Source organism: Pongo pygmaeus, chromosome 18, assembly GCF_028885625.2.
Source record: "Pongo pygmaeus isolate AG05252 chromosome 18, NHGRI_mPonPyg2-v2.0_pri, whole genome shotgun sequence".
NCBI lineage: Eukaryota > Metazoa > Chordata > Mammalia > Primates > Hominidae > Pongo > Pongo pygmaeus.
In genome coordinates, this window is record NC_072391.2 from 1,255,815 (window position 1) to 1,278,747 (window position 22,933).

Here is a 22,933-nt window from a genome sequence, read left to right on the forward strand (position 1 = left end):
CTGGAAGCACCCGGCCTGGGCTCACCCCATCCTGTCGCTTTCCCTCCCAGGTCAACCCTCCTCCTTCCTGCTCCACAGTGATCCGGGGGATTCAGCAGTTCAGGCAGAGTTGGGCGCTGCCAGGCACGTGCCCTGTACCCACCCCCACAAACCCCAGACTCAGCTCCCTGCCCCCCACGCCCTCGGAGGAGGCTTCCCTGACACGTTTGGGTCCAGGAGACTGAACCAGATGTGTCCACCCCGGCCTCAAGGCCTTGACCCAGGCCAGAGGCAGCCCCACCCCTCTGAGATCCTGCGGACCCCAAGGGACAGGCTGAAGGCTCTGCTCCCCCAGCCCAGCTCCATCCTGGGTTCTGTCTCCTCCCATGGGGCCATGCCCTCTGGCTCCACCCCTACAGGGAGCTGTTAAAAATGGCCTTCCTCTTTCTGAGCCTTCGTCACGTGCGGGCTCCCATCCTTTATGACTGCTTTCACAGCCTGAGGCGGGGCTCACACACGGACGGACGGCTCACCCACTTATGGGTGAGTTTTCAGTGCACCCAGCGGTGCAGCTGTCTCTGCAGGTCTCGTTCTGTCGCCCAGGCTGGAGTGTGGTGGCACAGTCTCCGCTCACTGCAGCCTCGACCCCTCAGAGTCAAGCGATCCTCCCACCTCAGCCTCCCGAGTAGCTGCGACCACAGGCACCACCACCACACCTGGCTAATTTTATTTCATTTTTTTTTTTTTTTCCTGTAGAGACAGGGTTGGGTCTCAGTATGTTGCCCAGGCTGGCCTCAAATTCTTGGGCTCAAATGATCTTCCTGCCTGGCCCCCATAAAAGCTTGGATTGCAGGTGCGAGCCACTGTGCCCAGCCCACAGTCAACTGTCACCACCCTAAAATAAGCCCCTTTCTGTGTTAGTCTGTTTCATGTTGCTGTAAAGGAATGCTTGGGACTGGGTGATTTCTAAAGAAAAGACGTTGATTTGGCTCACGGTCCTACAGGCTGTATAGGAAGTACAGCGCAGGTATCTGCTTCTGGGGAGGCCTCAGGAAGATTCCAATCATGGCAGAAGGGAAGGAGAACCCAAGAGTCACATGGAGGGAGAGGGTGCCAGGGAGAGGAGGAGGTGCCAGCTCCTGTGTGAACTACCAGAGCAAGAAGGCACTCGTCACCACTGGACAGCAGCAAGCCACTCCTTAGGAACCCGTCCCTGGTGCAGACACCTCCCACCAGGCCCACTTCCAACCCTGGAAGTCACGTTTCAACATGAGATTTGGAGGAGGGGCCACACATCCAAACCAAACAAACCCCCTACCTGCTAGCCGTCTCCCCTCCCCCACCCCCACCTCCCCAAGCCCTTGGCAGACACCCATCTTTGTTCTATGGATTTACCTGTGCTGAAAATCTCATCTAATGATCCTATGATGTTTGTCATTTTGTGTCTGGGTTATTTCACTCGGTGTGATGTCTTCAAGGTTCATCCACGTGTGTCAGAATGTCATTTTTTTTGAGACAGAATTTTGCTCTGTTGCCCAGGCTGGAGTGCAATGGTGTGATCTCGGCTCACTGCAAGCTCCACCTCCCGGGTTCAAGCGATTCTCCTGCCTCAGCCTTCTGAGTAGCTGGGACCACAGGCGCCCACCACCATGCCTGGCTAATTTTTGTATTTTTAGTACAGACAGAGTTTCACCATGTTGATCAGGCTGGTCTCAAACTCCCAACCTCCTGATCTGCCCGCCTCAGTCTCCTAAAGTGCTGGGATTACAGGTGTGAGCCACTACGCCTGGCTGTGTCATTCCTTTTCATGGCTGAATAATATTCCACCGATGGAGAGGCCGCATTTTGTTTATCTGCTTATCTGTGGGATACTTGGGATGTCTACACCCTTGGCTTTTGTGAACGATGCTGCTGTGGACACCTGAGTCCACAGTTCTGTGTGGACATGCATTTTCATTCCTCTTGGGTACACCCGGAAGAGAAATTGCCGGGTTGTATGGTAATTCCACGTTTAATCATTTGAGGAACCGCCCGTTCATGATCACTTTTTATTGGATGAAGCATTGATTTTCCAGAGGAGCAAATGTAAGGCTCAGAGAGGGTAAGACACATGTCCAAGGCCACGCAGCCAGGAAGTGGTGGAGCTGGCATCTGAACCCAGGCCATGCGTCTGCAGAGCCAGAGAAAGGCCCGGAGCTTCCCTCCCCAGGTCCCCAGGCAGCCTGCAGGCCCCTCACAGCTCAGTGATCTTTCAAGCACTCCCCAGCCCAGCCTCCGCCTGCAGCCCCTCCACAGCCTGTCCAGGGCAGGGAAGGGCCACCTCACAGGCCACGGCCTCTTCCGCGCAGTGCCTGGGGGCCGGTCTTGGGGACAGTGGTGTGGTGCCCTCGCTCCTCTCGTCTTCCACACAGACAACTGCCAAGGTGAGAAGGGTTAGAGGCATCTGGACGGCGCTGTCCACCCAGTGACAATAAAACCGCATGTTTCCGCACGCAGCACCATCACAGGCTTTCACCATTTAACACGGGAACTCTTACAATCATTACTGCTGAGTCTAAACTGTCCTGAGCTCATGGCTGAGCCTAGGAAAGGGATTGGGGCATGCGCCAGCCGGCAGCCACCAGGCTCCCCATCCCACGGTGTGGGGTCATGCCTCCCGCCCAGCGTGGTCTCAAGGGTTATAGATCCCAAAATTCTTTGGGATGCCAGTGCAGTCCCTTCAGCCACCCAGTCAGCAGGTATTTACTAGCACCTACTGGATGCTGGGCAGGAGCAAAGAACGCTCACCTGCTCCCCACTCCAGGGTCTCGTGTCTCTGACTCCACGGCAGGACAAAGGTGAGAGCCCGCCATGCTTCAGGGCAGCCTACCGGGCTCCGTCCTGCCCTAGAGTCTGCAGCTCAATGGGGCCCCACCGAGGCTGCTCCCAGGGAAGAAGCATTCTGGCCAGGCAGGGCCCGGGCCCGGGTCAGTGAGAGGCCCTGTTGCCTGCCCTGGAGGCCGATCCCTGCAGGGGCCAGTCTAGGCGGGGACGCCCCTCTTGTCTGCATCTTCCCAGGGCCTGGTTTCCTGGCCGCGTGGGCAGCCTCCTTGGTGGCGGTGGCCTGGGTCCCCGGCTCACAGACCACAGGTAGCAGCAGAACCCAGAGCTGGCTGGGAGAAGGGGTCTCACTGGACACCAGGCAGGGACCGCCACGGCTGGCTCTCCAGGCTTTGCCAGGACAGGACTCTGTCCACCAGCCCTTGGTCCAATTTCTGGCAGACCAGCCACGGGCACCACTGCTGCAGGGAGCTGAGGACCAGTCAGGGCGTGCCTGTTCCATCACGGCCATGCCGGGCCCCACTGCCGATGTCCTCCTTCCCCTGGGCAGCGTGGGGGACGCTGAGATCCATGGGAGACCCCGAGGAGCCCACCCCACCTTCTTGGGTTCCGCCACATGATGGCTGAGCTAGGAGGTCACTTGTACTCTCTACCCCCAGCTCTTTGTCAAAGAAAAGTATTGCCCTTAAAAACAACCCCCGCCAAAAAAAGAAAAAAGGAAACAGCGAAAACCAGAAGCAAATTTTCCAGAGACCTGGAGGATTAGAAACAATACATCTGAACGTTCCACAGCTGAATTAAACCATCTCAATGCCGGTCTCCAACCGGCCTGGGCTTCTGACGCTCAGCACAGGGCGCGCATCACGGCGTCACCACTCTCAGGATGATTTCCCGTCTTGTCTCACTGGACCGTCTGCTGTTTATGTCTTTTCTCGGTGGAGGCCCTCACATCGCGTTGAGGTGGTCCCCGCTCCGGCTGTGTGAACACGGCCGATGTCAGGGCAGGGAACATCCATGTTCCAGGCGTGCGGGCGCCTGTCCCGCCGGACGTGGAGTGTGCAGTCAGTGGGCAGCAGCCCAGGGGACACAGAGCCCCCAAGGACAAGATGGGCACGCCATCCGATGGGCTGGAGTGAGCGGAAGGCGGTGGGAGGCGGCTTCCCTCCCAGACCTTGAGCTGGAAAATGCCCGCCCAGGTGCTGGAGCGGCTCCAAATGGTCTGCAAGTTGTCCGTGGGATGCCTGGCGACCGCACACTTTCTCAGATTACAGACACTTTCTTTAAAAAATCGTGTCTGTGGGCTGGGCGCGGTGGCTCACGCCCGTAATCCCCCTACTTTCAGAGTCTGAGGCAGGCAGATCACGAGGTCAGGAGTTCAAGACCAGCCTGGCCAACATGGCAAAACCCCGTCTCTTCTAAAAATACGAAAATTAGCTGGGCATGGTAATTACATGCCTGTAATCCCAGCTACACGGGAGGCTGAGGCAGGAGAATCGCTTGAACCGACACCAAGAGGTGGAGCTTGCAGTGAGCCGAGATCACGTCACTGCACTCCAGCCTGGGCTACAGAGCGAGACTATGTCTCAAAAAAAAAAAAAAAAAAAAAAGTCTGTTATAGAAGTCCGTGGTCCTTTTCCCTTCTGCTGACATCTGGAAGACAGAGAGTGGCCGGGAGGGCAACAGCTGCTGTGTTTAGAATTCCAAGATACTTCCCAAGCGCCCTCTGGGTCTTCCCGCTACCCGGCTCCCTCTGGCCTGCCACAGGGCCTTTGCATGGGCTGCCGCTGCTGCTGGAAAGAGCTCCTGCTCCTCTTCTGGCTGCTGGCTTGTCCTTACAGAGGCCCCACCCTAGTCTATCTGGGCGCCCCCTGGCACTTAGCTTGGAAACTGTTTTCTCCTACCCGTAAAAGGGAAGCTGCAGGCATGAGAACTGGGTCTGTCTGGTCACAGCCAAGGCACCTCCACCCTCCAACCGGGCCCCGTGCACTGTCCACCCTCAACTACCATTTGTCCAGCAAATCAACGACAGCCCCCAGCTAGAATCTGGAGCTTCCGTCTGTGGCTTTGCCTTAGCTTTAATTAATTAATTTACTTATTATTTTTTTGAGACAGAGTCCTACTCTGTCGCCCAGGCTGGAGTGCAGTGGCGTGATCTCGGCTCACTGCAACCTCTGCCTCCTGGGTTAAAGTGATTCTCCTGCCTCAGCATCCCGAGTAGCGGGGATTACAGGCATATGTCACCATGCCTAGCTAATTTTTGTATTTTCGTAGAGATGGGGTTTCACCATGTTGGTCAGGCTGGTCTCGAACTCCTGACCTCAAGTGATCCACACACCTTGGCCTCCCAAAGTGCTGGGATTACAGGCGTGAGCCCCTGCACCCGGCCCACCCTAACTTTTAATGAGCAGGGTGTTGAGAAAAAGATCAGAGGTTCTGAGTGCCCTCTGGACTGGACTCCGATTCAGCGTTTGTTGTCTCCCTACCTGCTCCAGCCTCCCTCCACGGATGCGTCCAAAGCACTGGGCTCTCCTAAGTCCTGCTCCTCTGTAGCTGGGACCTTAACTGGACCTTTGAAGGCCTAATTCACCAGCTGTGGCCCTCCATCGCTGAGTAGTTGCATTAAAATAGACTAAATGTTTTCCTTTTCTTGAAAAGTTCGCGTATACAGGAAGAGGTGCTGCTGAGAGAACCTGTACCCCAGCCGGGCCCCCACACTCCCGCCTTTCAGTTCCTCGGCCCACCCCAGGTGCTGTGTGTCCTTCCGGGCCCCAGCTGGGCAGGGCCTCTTCTTCTCTCTGCACGGTGTGGCCCACCCAGGGGAGGTCCTACTTCTCTGCTGCTCACCCGCAGGTGGGAAGCCACAGCCGCCCCACAGCCTCTCCGGGTCTGCGGTCTCAGGGTGGGCCCTGCAGCAGGGCCTCTTTGTCTGGAGGGAGAAGGGGTCTCTTCCACTACCAGGAGCCCCTTGTTGGCGGGCGTGCTGAGGCGCACACCTGGGAGCTCAAGCTCCCTGGTGCACAAAGCAGTGGTCCCAGAAGCGAAACCACCCTTCCAGCCTGGAGGGGTGCCCTGGGGGGAGTCGGGAGCCTGGGCACCTGCCCCCACCTGCTGGCACCTCGAGGTGAGGCGAGCCCTCCCTGGGACAAGGGCCTGGCCATCCCCAATGCCTGAAGCGTCCACCCCTTCCCGACCAAACCACTTGCTCTGAGGGTCCAGGGGAAGGCCCTTCTGCTGGCCTGGCTGAAGGAGCAGCTGCTGGCAGGGGGAGGGGGCCTGCACTTGTCCTCGGGGGACCCTCGGTGAGTCTCGGTGAGGCGGCGGCGTTGGAGGGTGCTGGAGCACCAGGCTGCCGTCCCCAGGGTCCCCCAGATCCCCGCGCGGGAGGGGGCTGGAGACGGGGACAAGTTCGCGGAACTGCCCGTGCCTGTCGGGGAGAGATGCGAGTGCAGAAGCGCCCAGAATCCCACCCATGGACTCAGAGCCGCAAAGCACACTCCCGCCCGCCCCCGCGCCCCATCACACACGCGCACGGGCACACCCGGGACACACACGCGGCGGGGAAGGGGCACGCAGCCTCTCGCCTTCCGCGGCCGCCCGGTCCCCGCCCCTCCGCCGACCCGGGCCCGCGTCGCAGTGGGGGTGGGGGCGGCGGCGGCGCGCGCGGCGGCGCGGAGGGGGAGGGGTAGCAGGAGCGGGAGGGGGAGGGGCGCGGCATCGGCGGCTCGGCCGCCCCCGCAGTTGGGGGCGGGGAAGGACGTAGGTGCTCCCCCTCCCACCCCGCCGGAGCCTCCCGCGAGCGCCCCCTGGTGCACCCCACGCCCGGCATTGGGGGGGAGCACGATGAGCGGGGAGCCCAGTGCGGGGGAGTGGAGGGGGCGCGGGCGAGGTCCAACTTCCCGGACCCAGGCGGGGGGCGGGGCGCCGGGCGGCGACAGGGAGGGGTCGCTCGGGCGCGCGCGTCTCGGGCCGGGGGCGGATCCTCCCCGGCACCCCCCGCCCGCCCCGCCCCCGGCCCCGCTGGCCCCGCCCCGGCCGCGCCGGCCCCGCCCCGCCCCGCCCCCCGCCGCTCAGCCCGAAGTTTCCTGCGCCGCGCGCGGACGGGCTCGAGGCTCGCTCGCTGCCTCACCGGCCCCCGGCCCGCGCCCCGCGCCCCCAGCCCCGGCCTCACCCGTCCGCCCAGCGGCCTCCACGCCGCGCCGAGGCCGCCGCCGTCGCCTCCGCCGGGCGAGCCGGAGCCGGAGTCGAGCCGCGGCCGGGAGCCGGGCGGGCTGGGGGCGCGGGCCGGGGGCGGAGGCGCTCGGGGCCGGGGCCGGGGCCGGGCGCCGAGCGGGGTCCGCGGTGACCGCGCCGCCCGGGCGATGCCCGCGGGGACGCCGCCGGCCAGCGGAGCGAGGTGAGACGCGGCGGGGACGCGCGCCCGGGACCGTCTTCAACTTGCGCGGAGCCGGCCGGGGAGCCCCTCGGGGTGGGGGTGGGGCCGCCGGAGGGAGGGAGGGAGGGGGCGGGCGGGGGCGGGGGGCGCGTTTGTCTCTAATAAGAAAAGACAAAGACATCCCGGCGGCCGTGGCTGTTCCCGCAGCTCCGCGCCGCGGGAGGCAGGGCGGGGGCGTCGCCACCGGCCCCGGGTCACCCCTTGTCCTCCGCAGGTGCTGCCGGCCGCCACCATGACCGAGGGCGCACGGGCCGCCGACGAGGTCCGGGTGCCCCTGGGCGCGCCGCCCCCTGGCCCTGCGGCGGCGGTGGGGGCGTCCCCGGAGAGCCCCAGGGCGCCGGGACGCGAGGCGGAGCGGGGTTCCGAGCCCGGCGTGTCACCCTCCGAGAGCCCGGCGGCCGAGCGCGGCGCGGAGCTGGGTGCCGACGAGGAGCAGCGCGTCCCGTACCCGGCCTTGGCGGCCACGGTCTTCTTCTGCCTCGGGCAGACCACGCGGCCGCGCAGCTGGTGCCTCCGGCTGGTCTGCAACCCATATCCTTCCCGGCCGGCGGGAGGCGGGGGGCGTGGGGAGGGCGGGGGTCCGGGGCGCGGGACTCCCTCGGCGTGCGCCCCCGCGCGCCGCTGTTGGTGGGATCTGGCGTGGGCCGGGCGCGCGGGGGTGCAGGGCAGGGGCGCAAGGACGGCGCTCTTCCTTCCGAGAGTGGCGGGCTTGGGGGGCCACTGGGCGCCTCCGGACTCCGTTCCCCAGAGCCGGCTCCGGACGGAGAAGGTTGAAGCGAAGCGGCGAGGCCCCCGCGGGCTTGGAGGGGAGAGGAGTCGGGGAGGGAGCGAAGGTCCTAACTCCTCGCTCCCTTAAGGGTGTTGGCCAGGACGGGAGTTTCCCGTTTGCCCACACCTCACTGTCTGAAGGTCCTGCCCGAGGCAGGTCCCTCGCGGGTGAGGGGGAGGCCAGAGGAGCTGGAGTCAGGGGCGCAAAGTTTTCAGCCGGCGCCTGGTGGTTCCGAGTGCGTGGGGAGACCCGTGGGGCCTGTGAGTGCTGCCAGGGCCTTTTCCATGGAGAGAGGCGGTGACGTTGGTTGTGAACTCGCTTTTTCTGGCTGAACTCGGTGGCGGGGCTGATTTAAGTCATGCGCAGCTTAAGGGTGGGGGGCAGGGAGGCAATTGGCACTGCCCAGGGGGAGTCTTCTCCCCAGCCCCTTACCTGGCTGGAGAGGAAGGGGCAGCACCTTCTACTCTTGGCGAGAGCGGCACAGACTGCAGAGAAGGTTCCAGAACAGACTTGGGTCAGGGCCAGGGGCATTTCTGGGATGTACACGGAGGTCCAGGGGGGCCCCCAGCAGGTGGCCTTGGGGGCGGGTCTCCTCATGCCCTGAGAAGGGCTTTGCCTGGTGCCTGTGTCAGGGCTGGGTCTCCCCACTAGCCCCTCTGAGCCGGCAGCTGGGGTGGCCAGGCCGTGGCTGCTGCTCCGTGCCTGGGGACGGGCGGAGAGACCCTACCCGTAGACGTACCCCGTCGGAGGTGGGGAGACAGGCTGGCAGCAGGAGCGGCCTGTGTACACTTCCCTACCTTGTGTGTTTAACTGTACAAATATTAAACACAAAAGAGAAATCTGTACAAAAAAAGTCATACAGCCCGTGTTTCTCCTTTCCCAAATCCAAACATTAAGTGAGTCAGACTCATCTCTGCTTGTAGAGGAAGAGGAGGTTGCCGGGATCCCAGGGGCAGCCGGCCCGGCCAGAGGGCTGCCTGGGAGCCCCACACCCACTTCCCGGGAGGCCTTGGCCTCTGTAGCCTGAGGGTGGTGTCTGCGGGTAGGTGGGTGTCCCCAGGAGCCGAGGTGCAGGCCCGGCTTTGAAGAGCGGTTGTAGGTTTGTCTCCTCTCTAGAACCAAGGCGGGAGGTGGTCATGCCCGTTTGTTCTGGTGGAAGGTGACTGGGTGTGGGGTTAATCCAGCGGTGCCAGCAGGCTGTGGGGAAGGGGCTAGAAGGGACTGCATGGGTTGCAATGGGAGGCTGGCCCTGAGCCAAGGCCTGCGTTCCTTGTTTCCAAACGTGTGCAGACCGGAGAGGGGAAAGAGTTGAGCAGGGCCTGGACTCTCTCCTCACAGTCCGGGGCCTGGCTGCCCCATCCCCAAGCAGGGCCTGGACTCTCCTCACAGCCCCGGGCCTGGCTGTCCTGTCCCCTCTCGGCTGAGAGACTTTTGGAGCCTGGCCCTAGTGTTCTGGGCTGGCTGTGTGTCTCAGGGCTTCCAAGAAGGTTGTTTGCGTTGCTGTGTGCAGGGAAGGTGTTGGCTGTGTGGCCTCATGCGGGTAGGATGAGCCCTCCAGGAGGAGAGGAGGGCTGGGGCCAGCAGCATCACGTGACCCAGGCCCTGTCCCCAGGTGGCCTGAGGAGCTGTCCTTTTGGGCTTCATGACCTGATAGGAGGATGCTCTGGTAGCCCAAGAGTGATTTGGGTGCTGTCCTGGTCTCGGGGGCTGGATGGTGCTCTCAGCTTGGGAAGAACAGAGCGTGCCCCATCCCTGGTGTTCTCAGGGCTCTCTGGGCTGGCAGAGAACGGGTGGTCGGCCTCCTGCCCTTCGATGGCATCCCTGGCTTGGAGCACTGAGTCTGCCTGCAGCACGGCGGGACCCCCACCCTCCTCGCTGCCAGCACCTCTGGCATGCTTTGGCCCTCCCAGCTCCAAACCCAGTGATGTGGGGTGTCCCCAGTGCCCTCCACTCCAGGAGACATGGGAAGCAGAGCTCAGACCCCAGGCTTGGTTCATTCTTGGCCCCGTGGAAATGCCCGTCGGTCAGGTGGAGTGGGCTTGTAGGGGCCCCGGCTGCATGGGGGCGGATGTGACCACCAGCAGATGCCTGGCTTGTAGCGAGGGTGTGTGTCCTGGCCTCAGAGAGAACCTAAAATAAGCTGGCAGGCCTGGACAGGTGGGGGATTGGCTGAGCTGGGGAAGCCCGTGTGGGCCGTGGCTGAGGCTTTCCAGAGCTCTTCAGATTCCTGCGAGTTGGGAGGGGGAGGCTTGCAGGAGGCGGCGGGGGCGGTGGGCGGCTGGTGTGGCTGGGGCGTGTCCTGTAGCAAGAAGGTGCTTCCTGGGCCTCAGCCTCCCCTCTGCAGGGCCCCGCATCTCTCCTGAAGAGGGTGAACTCTGAGAGGGAGAGATAATCGGATTTGCTCAGGGAACCCACACTCAGTAAAGTGACTCCATGCTCCCGGGGGGTTGGCAGAGTCCCAGCTGCTGTCCGCCAGGCCCAGCCTGAGCTGGGGTTCAGTCAGCACAGGAACCTGGGGGAGGGCCCGCGTTTATCCCTGAACCTCTCTGGAACCCCCAGGTAGACGCCCGGTGCCAGGGAGCACGTGCGTGCTGGTTTCGTCTCCAGGGTGACTCCATCCCAGGCAAAGGAGCCTCCAAGGACGCCCTTATCCTTATTGATTGGCTTCTTAAAAATATAATTGTCTTAGAACTTTTGGGGCGAGTGCTGCTTCTCCTCCACAGGTTTATTTTTAGAGGAAGGTGGGTGGGATCTGTGTGTTGTCGCCCGGCTGGGTTATGTGCTGCCCGGACTCCCGGGGTTCCTGACTCCGCGTTCGCCTGCGACACAGCTGCCGCTGTCCCGGCACATGGGCGGGGCGGGGCCCCCGGGAGTGCTTGGAGGCCAGGAAGGGGGACCCTGCTTTGGTCCCTGCGAGAACAAGGGAGGTGGGCCGTGGGTGTGTAGGGACCAGAAGGTGACCAAGGGGTGCTTGGGGGCTGGGGGTTGGCAGGACCCTTTGGGAGGCGTCTCCCAGGGCCCAGGCTCCAAACACCCCGCGTCACAGAGCTCTGAGATGGGGAAGGATATATCAAGGTCATCGGGATGCTGAAGGGCAGAGCCGGGTGAGCCCATCCTGGCTCTGAGGGCCACGTGTTTGGCAGAGCGCTGCTTGGGTGGGGACGAGCTGCGGGAGCCTGAGACAGCCCTTCATGGCATCTCTGAACACTCGGTGCTGGGGCTGTCACGCTGCTCCGCGGGCGTCCCCTGGGAGTGTGAGAGGGCACCCATCTGGAAAGGGCCAGTCCCGCCTGCACCCGCCTCCCCGGGCTCCACGTGCTCCGCAGGCCCCGCCTGGGCAGGACGGGGCTGGTCGTCCCCTGCTGACTTTGCATCGTGGGACCCTCTTGAACACTTTGTCTTAGCAGCGTCCGGACATCCGAACTGGTCTCAGAGGGGCTGCCTCAGTGGTCGGAAGTCACAGGCCCAGGAGGGCCCAGAGCCGTCCCGTGACCCCTGGGCCTGAACTCCGAGCTGGGGGTCACTCGAGAGGGTGGGGCTTGGCAGAGGCTCCATCACAGACCGGACGTCCCTTCTGCCTGGGTGGACCAGGATGTGAATTCGGCAGTCGCGCCTGACCCACGGCCTGGCTTCCCTCGGCCGTGCTAGGGCGCGTGTCTCCCGGGGACCCTGGGATGCCTGGCCCTGGCGCCCTTGCCCGCATTCTGACAGGAAGGAGAGTTGCAGGGATGGGTCCATTAGTCTCTGAAGCCACCGACTGGCGTCGCAGTGTTCCTGGGACAGGTGTGGGTTCCCGCTGAGCCCTACGGCCTCCCCACGACGGGGCTGGATGTGTCCCTGCCTCCTCGGCTAGTATAGGGTGGCAGAGGCTGCCTCCCCACCCCCACAGCTGATCCTGCAAGGAAGCAGAGACACAGATGGGGCTGAGACGAGAGCGTCGCAGGGCTCGGGGGAGGGGTCTTCCCACCCACCGAGAGCTGGGGGAGCCATGGGGGCAGCTCATCCTCACCAGGGTGATGGGAAGAGGCCCCCGGGGGTGACAGCAGGGTAGGGGTCTGCCGAGCGCCTGTCGGAGTCATTCCCTCCCCTTCGTGGACGCATCAGGGCCACACGCCCCGTGGGACGTCATCTTGTTCCCGCTAGGAAGTGGGCGTGATGCCAGCAGGTTGAGCTCACCCTCCGGGTCAGGGCTACCCCGATGGACTTGGGACTCAGGCCCCGCTGGGGAGGAGGGAGGAGATGGAGCCCAGAGCAGGCCGGGCCCTGGCGGGGACCGTGCGCCTCCCAGACCCGCTTCTGCGGCCGGGCTGGCGGGAATGTGACCTTGGTGATCTTGGGAATGAGTTTGCCGAGAGAGCTCTGGTTCCGGAACCGCTCCTGCTCAGCCCGCACCCCCGGCCGCACAGGACCCCTGCTCAGCCCACAGGGATCTCGGGTTCCACCGTCCTTCTCTCGCCCGGATCTTTCATCGCTGGGATCGTCCTTGGCATTGACTGACCTCAAGGCCCCTGTTCGCCTGCCCGAGGCACTTCACGGTGGAGGGAGTCCCTGAGCGCGGCCTTCAGCCCCCGGTGGGGGGACTTGGGGAGCCGTGCAGAGTGGGGAGAGCCTCTGAACGCCTTGGCAGATGTCTTCACGGCCAGGTTCCTGCAGAGTGACCGAGTGTCCGTATCCTGGGGTAGAACGAGGGTGGCCTGAGCCCTGTGACCGAGACAGGTGGGGGCCCCTTGGACGGTGGGGTGGGCTGGACGGGCAGATTCCGTGAGCCCGGTGGGTACAGGAGCCTGTGTGGGAGGAGGCGTTCGGACTGAGACCTGGATGGGGTGTGCCGAGGGAAGGACGTCCAGGCAGGGGGACAGTGCAGGCCCTGAGATGGGGGGATGTCTGTATAGCAGATGGGAGGGAGGGTGAGGGGCGCGTGGCCATGGCACACCGGCGTGATGACCCAGGCAGGCCCCGAGCCTGCCCTCGGGAGCTTGAGGGCTGTGAGGAGGCAGAGTGAGGGTGGGGACAGCAGGTGGTGGGCTGGCCTGGGGGTCCAGGGCTCAGCTCTGCCTTTAGCTGGCCTTACAACTGCTCCTTAGGGAGGGGAGGCCTGGGGGCCAGGCTTAGCAGGAAGTCGATGAGAGAGACAGGGCTGGAAGGGCAGATGAGGGCCGTGCAGGGACAGAGGCTGGGAGTGGGGAGCGCTGGTGTCCCACACCCTCAGGCCCAGAGGGTGTGGCTGCTGCCAGCCCCTAAAGGAAGCTCTCGGACTCGTGGGCAACACGCTCCAAGCATCCGAACTTCATTCTTGCCGGGGCCAGCTGCGGGCGCCCTCCCTGGACTGGTGGAACACTCAGGGGTGGTTCTGCATGCTCCCCTCGCCTCCCCGGAGGGCTGAGAGCCGAGGGCGATGCAGCCCCACCAGGCCGGGCTCCTGGAGCTGCAGAAGAGACGTCCCGTTCCGGGGTCAGGACAGGAGGAATGCAGGGGAGGGGCCAGCCTGTCAAACACTCCGGGGATGGATCCACAGCAGCTCTGCTGGCTGAGTCCAAGCCACGGTCGCACAGTCAAGGTCAGGCGAGGAACGCCTTACCTTTGTTTATGCAGATGTCGGCCAGGCCATCCGTCCAGCCGCCTGTGCCGAGCCCGCTGTGGGAAGGGCGGGGACTGTCCCTGCCCGTCCTCGTGAGTGGGCATTCCCCTCCCTGGCTGGAAGAGGAGTCTCTTCTCTCCTCAGTGGTTCATGTTGGCGTAACTTGGAACAACTCTAAGTCGCGCAGGCCCAGGTTGAATTTCCAGGCTGGAGATTAAAAGACCGGCCACTCACCCTGGACAGATACAAGGGGTGAAGTCAGCCGGTCGCGCCCTGAGCGGTGATGTACGGCCGCCTCGGTCAGGGATGGTGGGGGCGGGGCTCGGGGAAGGAGCTCTGCTGGCTCTCAGCCCCTGCCCGGCTCAGGAGAGCTGGCAGCAGGTCTGGGCACCGTCCCCAGAGCACTGTGCCCGCCGAGGATGACAGATGGGGACCGAGTAGCAGCTTGCCGTGGTGCAGGGGGTGTGCCGCCACGTGGCCACTGGTGTTCCTGGCCTCCACGTACACTCCTCATGGGGCGGAGGTGGGCCCGGGCTGACGGGAGAAGCGGGCCGTTGGCGGGGCCGTGAGAGCCCCAGGGTTTGATGAGCCGGACGGTTGATGAATGTGCTCCACGAGGCCTCCTTTGTCCTCTTGCTGCCGCCTGGACGCTTGCCGGGAGCGGGAGCTGTGGGCAGAGAGAACCTTAGGTGGGTGTGGCCGCCGCCTGTGTTCGGAGGCCCAGTGCAGCATCGGCCCGGGAGGCCAGAGCACCCATCCTCGGGTGTGCGGACGGCGAGGAATAAGGCGTCAGCCCAGTGCGGCCCCCACCCAGCCTCGGTGCAGCCCTGGGCTCTTTGCCCAAGTTGAGAGCAGGGCTGGCAGGGAGAGGACCCGGAGGCCCCCACGCTGCCTCAGGGTGAAGAGGCCCCTCTGACCCCCAAGGGGTGTAGACCTGACACAGGTGCACCCCCAGCCCTGCTTTGATGTCTGCGGAACTGGCTCCTGCAGAAAAGGCCTTGGGCGAGACGTCAGCCTCTGCTGGCCCCGCTGGACTCGTCTGACCCTGGGCTGCTGGTGGTGTGGGTGCTTCTGCTGTTGGCGACTGATGGGAACGAAGCTGTTCCCTTGTGGATGGACCGTTAGGTGACACGGGATGTTGGCATTAATGAACGCCGTCACTGAGCCGGTGGCAGAGGTGGGGGCAAGTCCAGTGGTCTGGGTACAGAGTGGTCTTGGACAGCAGGGAAAGTGCCCGGAGCTGGGTGGACACAGACCACATCTGAGACCCTGGGCGTTTGCAGGAGTATGCTCAGCCGGGGTGGGGGGCTCCTGCTCACTCTCTGTCCCATCTGTCCCACCTGGGTTCTGCCTGCCCCTGAGGGCAGGCTCCAGGTGGGGTCGGGGCCAGGGGGAGGGCTTGGAGCCCCGCTCAGGGAGCCCTCGCCTCTGTTGACCCCCAGGCTGCCCTGTGGTCTCGTCCCTTCTCTCCTCCCCAGCTGTCTGCACCCGGGCAGAGCCCCCTGGCTGGAGGTGGTTGTCTTCTGGGCCCCTCACTGGCCTGAGAACTGAGGTGGGGACACCTTGAGGCCTTTTTTGGGCAAGGTGGTCTTTAGTAGCCCCAGATGTTAAAGACTCAGCCTCAACTGGGTGGAGCCTCCTGGGATTCTGGGGTTTCCCTGGCCACAGGAGGGGGGCTAGCGACCCCTGCCAGCCTGGGCATTGCCTCCACATGTGCCTCAGTTTCCCTGTCAAACCACTTTGGTCTGTCATCTGGGCCACTGATGGAGTGAGGCTCCCAGCAGGCGGGTGGGAGAAGGGGCCAGATGCGGTCCCGGGAGACAGGCTGTCGGCCCTGTCCAGTCGGTGGGTGGCCAGTGCAGCGGCTGATGGGGGACAGACCGCTGGCCAGGCCCCACGCCAGCCCTGTCCCCATCTGTGAGCAGCACTCTGACCTCGGGTCCCCTTGCCGCAGCCTGCCTGTGGGGTGGGCCCGTGGAGTGGGCCTGGTCGGATGCATTAATGGAGCTGCAGGCGAGGCTCGGGGCAGATCTTTCTAGAAGGCAGCAGAGCCGTCACGGTGGGTCAGGCTGTGTCCCGTGAAGTCTGAATTGGACTGGCAGAGGTGGGCACCGAGGCCCCTGCTCCAGACCCTGTCAGGGTCATGTCATCTCCTGGCCGTTGGTTTTCTCATCTGTGAAATGGGCCTGCTGCCCTCCTGGCCTCTGGGTGTGTGACGGGGACTCCTCGTCCCCACTCAGTCCCCAGGGTGGTGCAGGACACGGGATCCTATCAGCCCCATGATCCCTTGCCCTGGGCCTCTGGCCTGCAGAGCCCCAAGAGGCCATTGCCGTCCGAGGCCCCCCGGCACCTGCTTGGCCGCTTCCCCGCCTCACCTGCGGGCCCCCCGGAGGGAGAAAAATGGCCCGTGAGCAGGAGGTGCTTGACGCAGTAACGGGAGTCAGCCCCTTTCTGGATGAATCGCGATTGGTCGCCCACTGTGTCAGGCTCCGATGAGGAGCAGCCCCCAGAGAGAGAGGACGCTCAGCCTTGAAATGGGTCATTTGGAGCCTCGGTTGGCGCGGGGGCTGGTGTTGTGGTTGTGTCTCTGTGCCCTGGTTAGAAGCTGCCCCGCACGGCCAGCTCCTGCGGACACCTGGAGTGGGGGGTCCATCCTAGGAGGAGCCGAGCATCTTGGGACCCTGTGAAGGAGTCTGGGGGCCGCACTTGGCTCTGGTGAGCGGGGAACAAGATGGATGAGACCTGGGCCGCAATGACGCCGGGAGGGCAGTGTCCAAGCTGGGGGACCATCCGCCAGGGCTGTGGCGTGAAGGCCGAAGGGGTGTGAGCAGGGGGTGGGATAGTCCCAGGTGGCTGAAAACAGCTGTGGTCACGTGGGCGAGCAGTGGTCAGTGGCCCAAGGCCCTTGGAGCCCCTCTTCTCACAGCCACTCCACGGGCGCCTGGCCCTGTGGCCACGCGGAGCTATCCTTGGCTCCAGCCTCAAAGGCTGTGGGGGCACAGTGGCCGGTGCTCTGCCTGCCTGGACCTTAGGTTCGTCTGACTCTGTTTGCTGTGTGTCCCTCACTCGTCACCCAGCCTCTCTGTTCTGGGCAGGTGAGGCAGCCTGCAGAAAGGGGTAGTGTGGGCCAGTCTGCCCTGGGGGGCCGATCCTGGGTCCGGAGAGGCCACAGCCACCTCCACCAGCTCTGCCATGGACCTTGAGGCTCGAGACTGTGCCCTGGTGCCCGTCTGCAGGGCGGTGGGGGTGGCCTCGGCCCAGCAGGGCCAAGTGGGCGTCAGGGGCGTTGAGTGGGGCCCAGGTGGAGCAGGGCCCGGGAGGCAGGCCCCGGGGTACGATGTGGAGATAGGAGTCTCCCCACGGCACCTCGTGTTCCCGGAAGGGGGTGCTAGTCTGGCTTGGGAGTGTCCAGTGAGCAGCCGGCCTGTGCCCAGCCCCCTCTGAAGCCCCAGCCACACACAGCCCGGCCTGCCGCAGAGGGGAAACCCGTGTCCAGATGGCCAGAGAGCGGCCACGGCCTGCCGGGAAGGTGTGGAGGGGTGAGGGTCTCTCTCGGGGCCACACACACAGTCACTGCCGCGGCCTTTGAGGGCAGCCGCCAGCCCTGGCTGTGGTCTGATGAGTCAGCCTGCATTAGCGCCTCATTAAAATGGACGGGAACTTGTCCCGGGCTCAGGGGGAAGCTGGCCGCTGTCTCTGAGGATGGCTCAGGGTACTGCCTTGGCTGGTAGCTGGGACCACGCTCGCCCAAGGCCACTGAGCCACCGGTTCTCGTGCCAGTGCTGACCTCACGCTTGGGTGCTGGGGTGAGACGCCCCGGGACGCCACCTCCTCTCCCTGGGAAGCCTGGTGGTTGTGATGAGGAGCTGGGCTGCGTGGCGGCCACCTCGAGGGCCGGGTCTGGGGACCTTCCTGCCAGTGACTCAGCGGCTCAGCTTCTTGGTTAGTGAGGAGGGGAGAGGCCGTGTCTGGCTCAGCTGTCCCTGCCCCAGCCGAGGAGCAGCCGATGGGTGCAGCCTGTTGGTGCTGCTGGAGTGTGAGGCTGTGTGCCCGCCGGCCAGGTATGGAGGCCGGCACAGGTGTGGGGGCCCTTTTGCCTCTCCTGGAAGCCACAGAAGCAAGGGCCCTGGGCCTGAGTCCCTGACACAGAAAACCCAGGACGCTCGTTCAGTTACTTTTGGATTTCAGTTAAGTAAGAATGCTTTAGGGTGAGGGGTGTCCATGCAGTGTTTGAGACGGACGGCAGTGTCCTCAATTGCAGGGGTGCAGTCCAAGGTCCCGGGGATGCCCAAAGCCTCAGATCTGATGAACCCTGTCCTGTACGTACTGTTTTCTGTTTTCTTTTTTGAGACGAGGTCTCACCCTGTCGCCTAGGCTGAGTGCAGTGGTGCAGTCACCCTCACTGCAACCTCGATCTCCCGTGTTCAAGCGACCCTCCTGCTTCAGCCTCTCCAGGTGCTAGGATTACAGGTGTGAGCCACCATGCCGGGCCTCATACTCTGTTCTTTCAGCCTGATAGCTGAGATGGCTGCTAAGTGGCCATTGGGTGGGCAGTGGCCTGCAGCGTGGGTCCACTGAGCACAGGGGCGATTTGGACCCTGGGCGGTGCCGAGCGTGGCTACACCAGGCTCACTGCTGCACATAATGGGGCACAGTTAAAACTTGGGAGTGAGGCCTTTCTGTTGGAGACCCTTCAGATATCTCTTCTGTGAGATCCTGGCCCTCAAGCCCCGCAGAGGGGCCTCCTGGGGTTCTGTCGGTGGAGCTGGGGTCTGGTGGTGCTGCCCTCACTGGCCGGGCTCAGGATTTGCTGCTCGGGGTGGAGGGCGGCTGTCCACAGCCCTGGGGTCTGGAGGAGGTGTGGGTAAGCCCGTAGCTCCATTTGGGTTTTTGGGGGTGGGTCGAGTTGCCCCTTTTGCCGGTCCCTGGTTTGGCAGATGTGTGTTTTCTCCTTGGGTGCAGCAGGGGGGGCCCCTCTGTCCAGCATGGGCTGACCCCAGGGTGGTTTGGCTCCATGGGGTTCTGGGGCGTGAAGGACACCTGTGCAGGGGTGGGAACAGTGGTGCTCACCTGACCGGCGCAAGGAGGGGGCTCATGGGGCAGGAGGAGCGGAGAAGGTGCTGGCGTGTCCGGGCCCGGGAGTGGGTGGGGATGCAGCAGGCACCAGCTGACCACCGTGGCGCAATTGCTGGGGAGACGGCGGGGAAGAGCAGAGAGCACAGGAGTCACAGGCCCCATTGGAGGAACATTCTAGAAGCCAGATATATCGTCACAAGAATGGCTCCAGCGGGCGTGGGGGCAAAGGCTCAGAAGCGGCAGACCCAGACCGCAGTTGGTGTGTTTGAAAGCTGGGCCTGCTGGTCCTCCTGGGCCACGCTCTTTCGTGACGGGGCAGAGTTTTTATTTTCTAACCTTCCGTGGAAATCTGGGTCACTCAAATAAGGAGGATGAGGCCGATGGTCGCAGGGAGCCGCGTGGGCCGAGCCCCTGTCCTGCGCACTCACAGCCGGGGAGCTCCAGGTGGAGAGGGAGGCACCTGGGCCCCCGCAACCTGGGCTCCGGTGCATCTGGGCATGGGGGTTCAGGCAGCACAAGCCGGCCCGGAGCTGAGGCGCCCTCCCTTTTCCCCGCCAGGCGCAGCTGTGTCCCCCCGAGGCCGTTGCCAGGTGGCTGCATGCTGGGGACACCCCTCCTGAGGATGTAGAGGGGCTGCCTCCCCGCCCCTGCCCCAGCTCACAGTGCAGGTGGCTCCCGGCTCTCCTGAGTTGTGCTGGCCTCCTCATGTTCCCCACCAGATGCACCCACCAGCCCAGGGTTTCCTTTCTCTCCAGGAGGTTTGGGGCTGGGAGCTGGTTCCCCTGCTCCCCTTGAGAGAGGGGTGGGTCCTGTGGCCCCTGCTTGGGTGGTGTCTGGGGCCCGGCCCGGCCGTGTGGGGCAAGAGTGGCGGGCACGCCGGCCCGTGCGTCGTTTAATTGTGGTGCCTCTTTCTGGGCTGAGGTCCCTTCTCGGTCCTCTTCGTGCTGCTGGCACTGTAGGGGACACGTTCCCATTTGTGACTTGGAACTGGGTGACTCTGAGAGCTGACGCCGAGATTTCTTGTTTGTGTTTTCTCACTCAGACTCGGAGGATGGTGAGGCCTGCAGAAGGGGCAGGCAGGCCTGAGAGGACAGTGGGTGTTGGAGTGAGGGTGCCTCTTGCCCCTGGGGCAGGCGGAGTGTCCACGAGCAAATCCTTTGAGTCTGGAGTGGGGTCTTCGCTGGCTGCTCCATTCCTCTGTGTGGGGAGCGGAAGACAGGAGTTCCCTGTGGCTCAGACCCTGCTCAGCTCCATGGCTCCGGACCAAGTAACGGTGCCCTGAATCCCGGCCCCTGCTTTCCTCTCAGCCCTGCAGAGGAGGCCGCCGAGGCTAGAGGGCCCTCTGGCCAGCCCGGCACCAACTCATTCCTGTTGTTGGTCTTTTCCCAGGGTTATTGAGAGGTAATTTATCCACCATCTAACTCGCCAATAAAGGGTCCAATTCGGTCATTCTTCCTGTATTCTCGGGGTGGTGCAGCCCCAGCAGTGATGGGTTCCAGAATGCTTTCCTTGCCCCGAGAGGAAACCCTGCAGTCAGCTGTCTCGGCATCTCCCGCTGGCCGTTTCCGTCTCCGAGGTTGGCCTGTTCTGGACATTTCCTGTATATGGAATCCCACGTGGTGTGGGCTCCTGCGCCAGCTTCTCTGGAGCTTCGTGTGGACCGGTTGTCCATCCTCCCCGCAGAGCCCTGACCCTTCCACGGTTAGATGTGCCCTCATGTAGACGCCGCGGTGTTTATTTCTTCACCGCTAGTGGATGTCTGGGCCATTTCACCCTTTGCTGCTGTTCATGGCGCTGCTGGGCCGTCCCTGCTCCAGGTTCGGGGGAAACCCTGCCTTCATGTGTCTTGGACGTAAATCTGGGAGCGAAATTGCTGGGTCAGGCAGGAACAGTGTTGAGTCCTCCAAGGAATGGCCAGGCTGTTTTCCAAAGCGGTGCCCACCTGTTGACCCACCTCTCACCCCCAGCTTTTGGGTCCCTGAGCGGTGGTTCTGCAGCAGTGAGTGCTGACAACCACACCCAGCCGGAGTCCAGGGCTGTGGGCAGCGGACACAGCCCTTCCTTTCCTCGCTGACCCTTTGGGGCGTCTCCCGTCGAGAAACGGCAGCCCCTGACCTGCCCCGTGGGGATGAAACGGGGTCTTTGCGGGGGGCCTGTGGGGTTTGGGCCTTCTGTCAACAGCCCGTCCCGGTGGATGGGGCTTGCCGGCCGCCTGCGAATGTCAGGAACCTTGGAGTCCTGACGCACAGGGGTGCGGGGGCGATATTGGTGCGGAGCAGGCGGGGTGGCGCCCGGGCCGCGGGTGGGAGAATCTGGCGTGTGTGTTTGCACGGCATCCATCCCTCCATCCGTCCTCTGGAGAATTTCAACACCCACACTTGGAATAAAAAAAAAATTATTAATGAGCTTGGTGCGGTTGCCATGGGAACGTGTTGCTAATGAATCTCTGGGGTTTCCTGTTACCTTTGCTGAGCCGAGGAAGGCTGGAGCCACGCTCCTCACCGCGGCGGTGACACTAATGGGGTTGCCGTGGCAACGCATGTCACTAATCCCCAGCTGCTCCTGGTTGACCGGCCCGGCCTGTGTTACATAAAGCGGTTTGGCCCATGCAAGCCGGCTCCTGGCTAGAAACCCCGAGACCCCTCCTTTGCTCCCTGAAGGGTGCCCACCCCTCCTTCAGGGACACACCTAGACACGGGAAACGGGACACCTGGAGCCGTGGCGCTGGCGTGTGTTTAGAAAGTGCACCTGCGAGGTTGGGGCTTGGCCTGGCCGTCCGTCCACAGGGCCCGGGCTGCCCATGGCAGCAGGTGCTCAGTAAGCACTCACCCCACCAGTGCGTGGAGCACGTGGGGCCTCGGGAGCCAGGCCTGTTCCCCGGGGCTGCCTGGAGATGGCCGCTTGTCCCCAAGGCCTGGTGACCGCACCTCTGTCTGCCCTACGTCTTCAATTTGGGGGACATTTTGTAAGGAGCCACTGTGTCTAGGCCAGAGATGTTTTCGGAGGGGTGCCTGTACCCCGAGAGGTGGACCAGAATTCCCCTGGGGCACGGTGTCGGGAGACCACGGCGGCCTCTGATGCCCCCGCTCCCTCCAGTTGGGGCGGTTCATGTGGGACCCCCCCCCCCCCAGTGACAGTGTCTGCCCACCTCGCCCCGATGAGCCCACCATGTCCAGTCTGTTTGGACGCTGGCCATCCAGCAACCCCCATCTCCTCCCTCCCAGAGCCTGAGGCCTGCAGTCCCCGAAGCAGGAAGGTCTGAAGCTGGTGGAGTCCATGCAGTCCGACCACCCACCCCGGGCTGTGGTTCTAGGATGGGGCCAACGATGTGGGGAGTCTCCTGGGCGGGCGGGGAGGATGCTGGACTTGTGATTGTGGCTCCTTCATGGGCCGCTCTGGGGGACCCTTCAGCTGCCCTGCCGGGTACCCAGGTCACCCCACAGCTGGGGAGATGTACCCTGCAGGCAGGGAGGGCTCCCTGGAGGTGGTGGCAGGTGGGGTCAGGGTGGGGAGGTTGATGATCCAGTGTGTCTGGTGGTCGTCAGTGCCCCCCGAGCCCCTCATGCATCGTGCTCGGCCGAGTTGGCCCTGTGTCAGGAGCCTGCTGGGCCCCCACTCATTGCCCTCCAGACCCTTCCAGAGTCCCAGGGCACCATGCCCCACTCTGGGTGCCTTGTCCTAGGGGGATCGTGGCACCCCCCAGCCTTGCCCTCCAGGCCTCTCCTGGAGCCTGAGGCCCGAGGAGGGGTGAGGCTGTCTGCATCGGGCACTCCCTCCTACTCAACCCGCTCCTCACTTTAGGGGCCTCAGGGGGTGTCCCGCTCTGAAGTACCCTGGCCCATGAACCTCTAGGAGGTGGGCTGGGGCGAGTTTGCCCACAGTGGAGTCTAGGGTGATGCCAGGGGGTTCTCTGTCAGGGTTACGAGTGCGGGGGCTCGGGTGCTCCGTAAGCACAAAGCCTTGGGAGCAGGAGATGGAGGGAGGGAAGGTTCCGGACTATTCCAGATACCAGAACGCTGGGTGCGCATCCCAGAGCCTGCCTGGCAGCGGGCGGTCTTTCTGCGGCGGGGTGGGGGTGGGGCTTTCTGGGGGTCTTAGCCTGGAACGTGGATGTGGATGGGCTTCCTTTGCTGCTGTGTTCACTGTGGGCGGCACCGTGGCTGGTGGCTGAGTCTTCTGCCCCAAACAGCAGTTGGTGAAGGCCTGGCATCAGATGATGCCTGGGCTGGCAGAGCCCCCGACCTGCCCTCCCATCCTCCGACACGGGCGTTGTGGACGG

At 63.7% G+C, this 22,933-nt stretch overlaps 1 protein-coding gene and 1 long non-coding RNA gene across 3 annotated transcripts in view; one reads left to right on the forward strand and one right to left on the reverse strand.

Annotated features, from left to right (window-relative positions):
• Positions 1-2,015: 2,015 nt before the first annotated feature.
• On the reverse strand, positions 2,016-6,401 carry LOC129015502 (uncharacterized). Its single transcript, XR_008494603.2, has 3 exons — positions 5,283-6,401; positions 2,767-4,449; positions 2,016-2,394 (listed from the first exon to the last, which is right to left on the reverse strand). It is a non-coding gene; the product is annotated as an uncharacterized LOC129015502 (long non-coding RNA).
• Positions 6,402-6,927: 526 nt separating this feature from the next.
• The window catches only part of CACNA1H (calcium voltage-gated channel subunit alpha1 H), a 67,553-nt gene continuing 51,547 nt past the window's right edge, over positions 6,928-22,933 (forward strand). For both annotated transcript variants that reach the window (XM_063655186.1, XM_063655187.1), the window contains exons 1-2: positions 6,928-7,192; positions 7,446-7,761. In XM_063655186.1, the coding sequence (XP_063511256.1) occupies positions 7,464-7,761 (298 nt within the window). In that variant the 5' untranslated portion in view covers positions 6,928-7,192; positions 7,446-7,463. The remainder of the gene's footprint in view (positions 7,193-7,445; positions 7,762-22,933) is intronic.